The sequence below is a fragment of the Lissotriton vulgaris genome, chromosome 2_1 (genome assembly GCF_964263255.1).
Source record: "Lissotriton vulgaris chromosome 2_1, aLisVul1.2, whole genome shotgun sequence".
Classification (NCBI taxonomy): domain Eukaryota; kingdom Metazoa; phylum Chordata; class Amphibia; order Caudata; family Salamandridae; genus Lissotriton; species Lissotriton vulgaris.
The window spans coordinates 343654765-343666795 of NC_141687.1; the positions used below are offsets into that span (position 1 = coordinate 343654765).

The 12031-nt window shown below is 48.7% G+C and overlaps 1 protein-coding gene across 2 annotated transcripts in view; it reads right to left on the reverse strand.

Moving 5' to 3' along the window:
- TAOK1 (TAO kinase 1) overlaps positions 1-12031 on the reverse strand; it is a 1246355-nt gene that overhangs the window by 63979 nt on the left and 1170345 nt on the right. For both annotated transcript variants that reach the window (XM_086955104.1, XM_086955103.1), the window contains exon 19: positions 5323-5505. In XM_086955104.1, coding sequence (XP_086811230.1) covers positions 5323-5505 — 183 coding nt within the window. The remainder of the gene's footprint in view (positions 1-5322; positions 5506-12031) is intronic.

Genomic DNA, 12031 nt, shown 5'->3' on the forward strand with positions numbered 1-12031 from the left:
CCACCTGAATGCCACATGCTCCACTAACAAGGCCGGCGACCGATGGCACATCATGGCCCGCAGGGGCTATCCCACTCCAAGTTCAGGCACACTTGCGCGCGCACACCTCTGACCTCCAGTTGCACTGTAACAGCATCGGCAAACAACACACCGTACAGAGGTGGCACCTACTAACACCGTGCCTGTGGGACAGACTTCGAGTGGGGAAGCCGCGATAGGAACATTGGGACGCACCGATACGAACTGTTTTGTTTAGTTTGCCAATTTTATGGCTCAGTTCTAGGAAAAATGAAAAATGAGGCGTCATTTATGGACTTTCCCTTTCTTGACCTAAGAAATTGTGATTATCTTCTCCATGTCCTAGCACACCGGGGACACAAGGGACGCAATGACATGCCCTTTTTGTGATGGCCCACACACCCACGATTTACCGTTCATTTGCAGCCGGCCCGCAGGGTTGTAGGCTTTGCTATGTGTACTGTACCTTTGAACATTAATAAACGTCTTCAAAAAAAAAAAAAAAAAAAAAAAAAAAAATGAGTATATATATGTGGGGCACATATAATATAGTGTTTCCGGGGTCCCGCGCATGGGCGGGAATATTCTAATGCTTATGACTATTGATGAGGATCCCCTGGAAGAGAAGAACAAGTTACTTACCTTCGGTAACGCTTTTTCTGGTAGATACAATATCTGCCTGTGGATTCCTCACCTTGTGAATATCCCCCTTGCGTCAGCAACATTCGGAAATTCTTTTGTAGCCTCGCGCCGACGTGGACTCGGACGTCATAGAGAAACGACATCGCTCGCGACTCCGCTGACGTCACCGACGCCTACAATAGGCCCACGCCGGCGTGATGACATCAGTTCCGCCCTTTTTTCCGTGCCATCGAGGCACACGGACGGACCAATGACAGTAGATCTATACAAAGTATACACAGTATACAATAGTCAAGGCAAAACACACAGTGTAAAGCAAATGCAGGAAAGCAATTGATACATTTCCTTGAACAAAATAAATATACATTACAGTACAATAACTCTGGCATAGAAGAGTGGACAACGGGGAGGCGGGTGGGTCAGTGAGGAATCCACAGGCAGATATTGTATCTACCAGAAAAAGCGTTACCGAAGGTAAGTAACTTGTTCTTCTGATAGATACATCTGCCGTGTGGATTCCTCACCTTGTGATTAGAGTCCCACAGCAGTCCCCACTCCCGGAGGAGGGTGTCCACTCTTCTAAACCAGGAAATCCTGAAGGACAGAGCGCGCAAAGTGGCCGTCCCTCCTGACTTCGGTATCCAAGCAGTAATGCTTCGCGAAAGTGTGGAGGGAAGACCAAGTTGCCGCTCTACAAATATCCTCAACAGGCACACCTCTAGCCAACGCAGAGGTCGAAGACTTAGCTCTTGTAGAATGAGCCCTTATACCCTCTGGAGGTTCCTTACCGGCCAAAGAGTAGCAGATCTTAATGCAGAGAACGATCCATCTTGATAGGGTTCTTTTATGGACCGCCTTCCCCTTCTTGCAACCAGCAAACCCAACGAAAAGCTGGTCCTCCAAACGAAAATCCGTGGATCTGTCCAAGTAAAAGGAAACCGCTCTCTTAGGGTCCAGACGGTGCAGTCTCTCTTCCTCCTTAGAAGGGTGAGGGGTAGGATAAAAGGAAGGTAGGGTAATGGACTGACCCAAATGGAAAGGAGTCACCACCTTAGGCAGAAAAGCAGCCCTGGTCCTGAGAACCATTCGATCACTATGAATGGTCAGGAAAGGGGGCTTGGAACTAAGAGCTTGAAGCTCACTTACCCTCCTTGCCGAGGTTATTGCAACGAGGAAGACAGTTTTAAATGTAAGAAGCCTCATGGGACATTTGTGAAGAGGCTCAAATGGAGCACCCATCAGAAAGGATAAAACAAGATTTAAATCCCACTGAGGCACAATAAAAGGTGAAGGAGGGAACTTATTTGTGAGGCCCTTCAAAAATCTCAAGACCACGGGATACTTAAAAAGAGACGGCTGGTCAGGCAAGCAGAGAAAAGCTGACAGCGCCGAAAGGTAGCCCTTCACAGTAGCAACAGCAAGCCCCTGTTGCGCAAGAGAGAGGCAAACTGGAGAACTTCAGACAAATGGGCTCTCACAGGGTCAATAGACTTCTCCCTACACCACTCAACAAATTTCGACCATCTATAAGAATAGATGGACTTAGTGGAGTCACGCCTGGCGGATAAGATGACATCCACAACGTCAGGCGGGAGGGAAAAGGAATTCAGGTTGCCCCGCTCAATCTCCAGGCATGAAGGTGTAATGTCTGGAGGTGGGGGTGTAGAACCTGCCCCTCCATCTGAGACCACCTCTATTGCACCTTTCCTCAATAGAGTTTAGACTTCCTCCTGAAGGAGAAACAGATGTTCCTCTGAGCAATACCCTTGGCAAGGAGGGTAATTGGGAGGGAATTCCCGAAAGGGAAGGGCATACCCATTTTCTACGAGATTGAGAACCCAAAGATCTGATGTAACCGATTCCCAATCTCGTAGAAAGTGGGTAAGCCGGCCCCCCACTGGGCCTACATGATCCTGAATGGCGGATCTAGGGCTGCTTTTCTGTGGCTGGGGGGTTGGTGGAGGAGGAGGAGGAATTGGGCTGACGCCCTCGAGGACGTGCTCTCTGCTTCCCCCTGTATGATCTATACAAGGTATTCTGCTGCTGCTGCTGTTGTTGCTGCTGCTACCCTTGTCTATATGAACGAAAGGAGCGGCCAAAACCTCTACATTTCCTGGTCGTAGAACCTCTGACCTGAAGGCCAAGAGATCTAGCCGTTGCCCTGCTGTCCTTGAATCTTTCCAAGGACAGCATCTGCTTTCCTTCCAAAGAGCCCCTCACCATCGAAAGGCAAATCCAATAAAGCAGATTGCACATCAGTTGAAAAATCAGATGACTTCAACCAGGCTGAACGCCTAGTGGCAACCGCCGTGCCCATGATCCTTGCCACTGAATCCGTAGTATCAAGCCCGCTTTGGATGACTTGACGGGCAGCCGCTTGAGAGTCAGACAAGGCTTCCTCAAAGTCTTTTCTGCTATCCTCAGGAACCTTAGGGATTAATGAACGCATAGAGTCCATTAGAGCATGAATGTATCTTCCCATAAGGCAAGTGGCATTAGAAGATTTCAGTGCCATACTAGCCGAAGAAAAAGTCTTTTTAGCAATTTGGTCCTGTTTCTTGGCCTCTTTGTCGCCAGGCACCTGCGGAAAAGCCCCAATCAACTTTTTAGAACATGCAGCCTGAATCACCAAGCTCTCAGGAGACGGGTGTGATGACAAGAATGCAGGGTCCTCAGGAGCCACCCTATATCTCCTAGCCACGTTTTTGGAAACTGCAGGAGCAGAAAAAGGCTTTTTCCATACCTCCATAATGGGTTCCTTTTAGGCTTCATTAAATGGAAGTAAAGGCTCCACTGCTGAACTTGGAGAATGAAGAACCTCAGTCAGTAAATTCGACTTAAATTCGACAGTAGGCAAAGACAAACCCAAAAGTCCAGCTGCCTTCTTCATGACTACATGATTTGGTTGAACATCCCTGGAGGGTGTATCAGATCCCGAAGGCAAAGACCATTCCGGGGAAAACTCAAGACCACTTGCCTCTGCCAGGTCGTCGACACTGCCCCCATCCAGCTCACCTTCCTCCATGTCAGAAGAAGACTCATCAACCCTCTTTTGTTCAAGCAGACGTTGAGCTTCTCTTCGAGACCTGAATTTAACTCGAAGCGCAGCCGAATCCAAAGCCGAATCCGACGGCGCCGGAGCCGACTTCGGAACCGAATCCGAGGGCTTGGAAGGAGGATCCATAGACTTGCTTGGAGCCGGTGACGTCGGAGCCGGAGTCATCGACTTCGGGCGGGCCGGCGTCGATACCGGCGTCGACCCTGGTGGAGCTTGGTACTGCCACAGCGGAGTCGGGGTTGGCATGAACAGCATGAATGGTGCCGGAGCATATGAGTGAGGAACACCCACATTAAAGGACATAGGACCCATGGGACCCGAAGGCGCACCAGAGGGGAACCATGATCTAGAGAAAACACCATACATCGCGTTTAAAAACGCAGAAGGGTCCTGACCTGGTGTCGGGAATGGTGGATGCTCAGGATGACCACGAGGTAGGTTTGAATCTGTTTCTTCAACAGGATTCGAAGACTCTCCTTCAACAGGAACTCCATCGGCGTCATCCGGGGTCGGAGAATGAGCCGGAGACGGAGCCGGAGTCGGATCCGGAACCGGAGTCGGAGAATGGGCCACCGACTCCGAAGGCGAAGCCTCACCTTCATGATCCGAAACTTGTGGAGGAATCACCTTCGACTTCACCCTCCTGGGAGACCTTGATCTTGAACCAGACTTATCCCCTGAATGATGACGGGATTCATGCCTCCTCTTCTTATGCTTTTTCCGAGAACCGGAAAAGTGGTCAGACAAAGACTTCGAGGCCGACGCCTCACGAGACCTCGACCTGGATCTCGACTTCGATCTCTTCGAGTGCTTCGAAGACTTTCTAACCTTACTCGCTTTAAGCTTGGCCACAAGGAGCTTCGATTCCCTCTCTCGAAGAGCCTTCGGATTCATCTTCTGGCACGATGAACACCCTTCAACGTCGTGATCCGAGCTCAAACACCATATGCAGTCTTGGTGAGGGTCCGTAACGGACATCATCTTCCCACATTCTCTACAAGGCTTAAACCCTGTCTTCTTTGTCGACATGACAACACGAGCAAAAAGGGTCAGAGAATGGAGAATCGAGGAAACAAAGTAATAGGATACTAGAAGCTACAGAGTAACCCGTTAAACCGTTAGCGTCGACGACGCGGAAAAAAGGGAACTGATGTCATCACGCCGGCGTGGGCCTATTGTAGGCGTCGGTGACGCCAGTGGAGTCGCGAGCGATGTCGTGTCTCTATGACGTCCGAGTCCACGTCGGCGCGAGGCTACAAAAGAATTTCCGAATGTTGCTGACGCAAGGGGGATATTCACAAGGTGAGGAATCCACACGGCAGATGTATCTATCAGAACTGAACCTTATTTACAATCCCATCATATACCATGTGAATCATGAGTTAACTATTTAATACATAATACATAGTTATAATATATATCACTTTACGGCATACCACAGAATAATGACATAATTCAACTACAGTGCATATACTAGATAACTGAAAACAAATGCCAGAAATTTACAATCCGGTAACTGCTCAAAGAAAAAGGTTTTCTTTTACAACAGCAGCAAAAATGTGTACGGTCACAAGCATATTTAATGTTTGTATTCTGCTTTGTACCTTCTGTTCCAGGAGAGCACGACGAAGTGACACTCTCTGCTCCAGTTCCCGGATTTCCCGTTCATGTTGGGCTTCTGCTTGCATCTTGATTTTACTCTGATAGGCATTTAGTAGCTCCAACTCCTGCTGCAGCTGCATTTTCAAAACCTGACAGGCCGCTTCCTGTGCCTCATCCAAGCGTAGCTGGCAAAGAGAAGGCAATACTGGATATGTTACTGTTGATGATACCACTTCAATGTATGGTACAAATGGGACTTTAAATTTAGTAGAAAAGGTAACTTAACTGTAACAGAAGTTGTAAAGAGCTAATGAATAGAAATGTTCATAATGTCAAGCAAAGATCTCTCGAATATTTTGAAAATACTTGTAAAATTTCCAACAAATAAAAGCTGAATGCTATTCATCCTAGTAACAATGTTGACTATAACTACGGAATACCCACTGAAACATGTTACATAGGTCGATGAGTGAGTGGTTTATATAAATAACTAATAGAACACACTGTGGAAGGAATAAGTGAAGGCGAGAGGGAGCTGCAGGGGTAGGGACGGGAGAAGTTGATCAGTGGGTATAAGGTGAAAGTTTAGTATCTGCGTAAATTGATACTTTAGAAAAGGTTTAGATAGTTCCCAACAATGCAATGGTTCATTTTTATCAATACAGTTAAATAACCTGATGTCTCATTAAAAAATAAGGAGGATGGGTAGAACAAGTGTGACCTTAGAGAGATGTATAGGCAATAGCCAACTGTTAAACTTTGAATTAAACTGCTAACCTGTCATATGATAATTGCATTAAAAAAAGAACAATGTTTTAATGCTCGCAGTGACACAAAAGCAAAGAATGTCACCTACTAGACTTCTGGATTCTTCTTGCACGCCTTTATAGGTGACAACAAGCAGTTCCTCCCTTTTTATTGGTGACCGCAGAACCTGAAGAATAAGTTATTTACCTTTGGTAACACTTCTGGTAGAGACAATCTAACTGCATATTTCGCACCATAGAATATTCCCCAGGCATGAGACAGGCTCTGAAAAATATTGCGCTGCGCCTCTGCGTGCCAGAAAGTCGCGTTACTTGACTCCATGCCCGTTTTGTCCATGTCTGCAGTGACGTCGCGGTACCAATGTAAGCTCCACCCCGGCACAGTAACAAAAGTCCTTCGGTGCCTATTCCCACACCGATAATGCAGAACCACGAACAAACCCAATGTTTCTGTTTTAACCAGCTTGCAGAGTTTAACATGATCTTTTGGATGAAAAGCCTAGTTTGCAGAGAGAGGAGGATCGTGAGGAATCTAACATTAGATAAAGAGTCTCTACCAAACAAAATGTTCTTCTGACAACAGACTTTCAACTGCAGATTCCTCACCTTGGAATAGATACCTCCTTGGTGGTGAGTCTGCGAACTGGGTAGATCAAAAAGTCATGGAGTACCGAACAGGCGAAATGCCCATCAGGACGGACCTGACTGCCCAAGGAGTAGTGCTTCATGAACGTGTGAAGAAAAGTCCAGGGGTAAGCTTTGCAGATAACCAGGTCGTGTGACCTGCATGCTAACGCAATAGTGGCGGCCTTCGCCCTGGAGGAGTGAGCCTGTAAACCATCAGGGGGTTGCTTCTATGCCAGTGCATAGTAGATTTTTATGCAGACAGTCCATTTCTGCACAGCCATTCTATTCTTCGATCCGGTGAACCCAATGAAGGGTGGGCCATCCAACCGATGGTCCTTGGTGTGATCAATATAGAAGAGAGCCCTTTTACGATCCAAACAATGAAGTCTCTCCTCCTTAGAAGGATAAGACGGAGCATAGAAGGCAGGCGGAGTGATACTCTGGCCAATATAAAAGGGGATGACCACCATCGAGAAGAAAGAGGCACATGTCTGAAAGTAGATGGGAACAAATGTAAACATTTCAAAAAACGAGTCTCAATCGGTGACCAAAACAGGGAGGCTTGATCAGGCACCTGCAGAAAAACCGAAATATTTAACAAGTATCCCTTAACAGTGTCAAAAGCAAAGCCTTGCCAGGCTAAAGATAGAACAAACAGAAAAAATCTCCAACAAGAGTACAGAAAGGGGGACCACGTCGCTGAGGAACACCAGGCCACAAATGTATCCTAATTGCAGTCGTACCCAGTTTTAGTGGATTGACGCCTCACTGCCGAGATGACGTCACTAATTTCGGAAGGGAGATCGAAAACCGTCAATTGAAGTTGCTCAATCTTCAGGCATGAAATTGGAGTGAGTGTACGGTTGGGTGCAGACCACTGCAACAGGAGGGCCTCATGAAAGGCAGGCTGATTGGAGGGCAAATTCTCATACTCAGATGTTCATGATACCATACTCTCCCTGCTCAATTCTGGAGCCTCTAGGATGACTTGGGCTTGGTAGTCCTCAACTTCTAAAGAACTCCGAGCAGGAGTGGTACCAGTGGAAAGACAGTACATGTCTCCGATCAAGAGTAGCTTTAGAAACTTCAGCACACAGTAGTGCTGACATTTTTTCATTCTCGATGGTGTTGAACAGATCGAGCCAAGATTCTCCCCAATCTCGGAGAGACATTGAACCACCTCTGGATGTAGACACCATGTGTGATACGAAAGGCATCGATGATTGAGTTAGTCTGCCTTTGTTGTTCAGGGAGCCTGCCAGGTGCTCCAGGCTTCCTGAATCTCAAGCTGGTGGAAGAGAAGATACTCGTCCCGAAAATATCCACTCTTGGATTCCCTATTTGGTGGTGCAGCAGCGAATGTGCTTGGGTTTATCCTGGCTGCTGAGGCCTGTACCCTGAGTCTCCTGGGAGCTGCAACAGGAAGGCTGGGTCTACGGGGGCAGGGTGATTGCGTCAGGCACGGGGGCCCATGCAGAGTTTGACCCAAAACTCCAAGAGAAGATTGGTGAGAGGAGCAAGGGCTCTGCCGAGCTCACCCCTGGTTGCAGCATCTTTGTAGGAAAGTGTCTCTTTTTGACATGGTCATGCCCACTATTTGCCTGACACCTGATTATGGCTAAAAGTACAATGGGTGCCTGCTATCTAGGTCCCAAATGACAGAGCTCTTTCCCAAAAATGTACCATTGTTCCACACCTGGCACAACTTCAGCCCCCTGTAAGTTCCTAGTTAATGGTACCTCTAGTACCTAGGGCAATGAGACTAAAGAGGGTCCACTAGGGCTGCAGCACAAATTGTGCCACCCTAGGGACCCCTCACCAAGATCCTGCAAACTGCCACTGCAGGCTGCGTGTCTTAGTGCAGACAAAACCGACAAGTCGACATGGTACACAGCCCTGTGTGCCAAGCCTACATACACTTCATGCAATATAGGTAAGCTACCCCTAACGCAGGCCTTATACCCTGAAGGCAGCGTGCACTATGTCTCGTGTGTGTGAGAAGTTGGCCTGATATGCAGTGCTCACTATTCTAGTGATCACTATGTATCAGTCCAAACAACCCTTATTGATGATTGGTTGTAAGCCAACCGTAGACCAGCTATCCTAGTAGCATGGACAAAAGCAGTCTTTAGGCTAAACTCTAGAGGGCGTGTTAAGCCAGCTGTTATACCATCACATATACCCCTTGAACACCAAGTGAAAGGACACCACACAAGTTGTTATGAAAATAAAAGGATATTTATTTAGAACACAACAACCCTGGACTCTTTATGAGGACAGAGTGCTAAGCACAATACAAAACTCTTATGAAAATACTCAAAGTCGCACAATTTACACAAATGCCCGAGGGGCACGAAAAACCATATACTACAAAAGTGGAATGCGAAATTACTAGCAGGTAAGTACTACTCTAATAGACTTTAGGATCACTAGGACTTGACTACTGAACCTTCAGCTTACTAGCAGGAGGCCTAGGGGGATCGGGTGCATAGTGTGCTCTCTCACGCGGGATGCGGGACAAAGTCTATGGATGCTAGATTTCGTAAAGTTAGTGTTATCGGACGAATCCGACTAGGTAGAGCTGAAACGAAAAAGGATCTGGACCCTTGGATAGTGAGGCTATGCTGGAGCACCGAAATGCTGAGGTTACCTAGCCCAGGGGCTGCGGCTGCATAGGTCTGGAAAGACGTCGGGAATCCTCGTTGCAGTCTATGGAGCCTGAAAGAAGGAGTTGCTGGCAGGCGACCAGTGAAGAGATTCGGAGGGATCAAAGCCTGGATCGGTGATGGAGGATACCTGTAAGCAGAGGGGACCAAGTCCTGAATCACTAGCCAGTGATCAGATGGGCACCAGGATGGCACCGGACGAAGTCACCTCGACCAGGTGAGTGGGCGACGCTGGGCTCTGCAGTCTCACGGACCAGGAGGCGTTGTCGGCGACCAGGATGGAGGTGCGAGCTGTCCCACGAAGGTATCTGCTGTCGACGTCGCTGGACCCAGGATTGGGGCAACAAGTCTTGGCAAATGCAAGCCCACGCGGTGGACTTAAAATGGCGTCTGGAGTGGACCAGAAGGGTCCGGGGTGCTCCTCTGTTGGAGGGGAGCAAGGGCCAGTCTGGAGCAACCAGACCAGCAGTGTTGTCGTTGTGGAGCGTCGTCAAGAGGGCCACAAGCCAGCAGGCAAGTAGTCAGACAACGCGGTGAGCAGCAAAGAGCAGAAGGGCCCCACGCAGATCTGGTGGATGCTGGGGGGCTGGACTTCGGTGCTGGAGCTGCTCAGGGTCAGGGCTTCTCGAACCCCAAAGCACTCACTCGAGGATCCCTCGGCTGTCGTGCAGGAGAAGCGTCGTGCAGTTCTGAAGATGGCCGGTCCCTCGAAGTCTCGTCACACCCACGGATCTCAGCTGAGCTGACGATGTAGGTAGAGGTCAGAGGTGCCAGGGAAGCCGGGTCTCGTCGTGCTGGTCGGTCGGATTCCGGAGGAAGGACTGCAGCAAACCGCAGTGTTCTTAGATGGTGCATGCGGGTGCAGGGTGACTACTCCTTAGTCACAAGGGAGAAATCTTAGGAAGAAGTCTTGAGTTCCTTTCGTAGAAAGTAGTTTCAGGATTCAAAGATGATCTAATTTGGAAGGGGGCCCGCTCCTATCTTTATACTAGGAAAAGGGGCTGGCACGCGACTAGGTGCTGCCCATGGGTGGGACCAGGAAGGGGGGTGGTTACACCCCTCTCCCATGCCGGACTTTCCCCAGCTCAGGCGCTGGTGTGCCCCTGGAACTGGTTCTAGCCGGCCTATGCATAGTGAGCACCGGGGTGCCACTTGCAGTCACCTTCCTCTAAAGCCCTGCCTACCCAGGATACACAAAACCCTGTCTGGGATGGTGCTAGCACCGCCCCTGACAGGAAACCCTTTGTCCAAGCCTCCCTCGCTGGAAGGACTCCCAGCAGCAGGAGGTCAGACTTGTGTCTGTGGTGGCAGCATCCATTTTGTGATGCTGAGGCTTGAGTTAACTTTAACCGGGGTTCACAGTTACATACATGTTGTGTCCCTCTAGAAGGGTGGAATGCTAGCCCCGTCGCCAGAATTGGCAAGGGGTTAGTATTCCAATTCGTATGACACCTTACTCGACATGTTTTGATAAAGCGATACCAGAGTTAGCATATAACCGCGAGGATTATAATACACTTAAGAGTATATGGTACGCGTTATCATGGAACAGCTATTAGGACCTGGTTCCGCAAGCTGCAAACGGGCTCAGCTCATGCCAGAGCACCATCTCACATAATTCCAAGCACTCTGCCTTCAGGATTGTCAGGGCCTGCCATAGGAGTGACTGATAGGAATCTATGTGTCCATTCTAGGGTTAGATATAGGTATACTATATCTAAAGCAAAGGGTGATTACACCACCTTGCCCCAGCTGTCGTGCAGCCAGTTGTGTCAGATTTAGATGGCCAGCCAGGGGTGGCATAATACATGCTGCAGCCCCTGGTAGACCCTGGGTACACCTATGCCCTGAGTTACAGGGTCTGATAAGGTGGCCCAGTACCAATTGGTAAATGTAAATGTAGTGTATTTTATATAGCGCACTTCTACCCGGAGGCCTCGTAGCGCTGTATTCATACCGCTGTGGAACCCATCCTGGCTTTCCTGTGAAATGTCCACTCCTGGGCACCCCCAAGGTGAAGCCAGGCATCCACAGCGCTGCTGGGGCCGTTGTGGAGATTAAGCAAGCTATTGCCCAGAGTCACAGAGTGGGACCCATGATTAGACTAGGCACCGAGGCGAGAATTATCAGGTCCGGGGAAATTGATTTCAAGAGCCGCCGAGGCGGGAATTGAACCCCTGTCCCGGGCCAGACCTCTGCATCAGGGTCTGCCGCTCTAACCATTGAGCCACGCTTCTCCTAAGGTACATGGAATCCATTTGACAGAGAGAGCAGTAGGCCTGGGGTCCTGATTGGCAGGGTCCCAGGCCAACTATGTCAAAAACCAGCTAAAACACAGGGCAAAAAGTTGGGGGCAACCATAGTCAGGATCTACCTTCCTACAGTGTGGACATATGTGCTGAGCATGAGCAGATATGACCCTGCAATGTCCAAGTCAATTCTTAGACATTGTAAGTGAAAAAGGAAGCCATAATGAGTACATGGGCTGAACACTTGTCATTACGAGCTCCTGAGCACTATGATGGCTTCACTGTACCCCAAAATGTTTGGTACCAAACATCTAGTCTTAATAAACCTGCACTAATGTCAGTGTCTGATTTATTAATACAAGCACCCAGAGAGCATCTTAGAGGTGCCCCCTGAAAACTTAC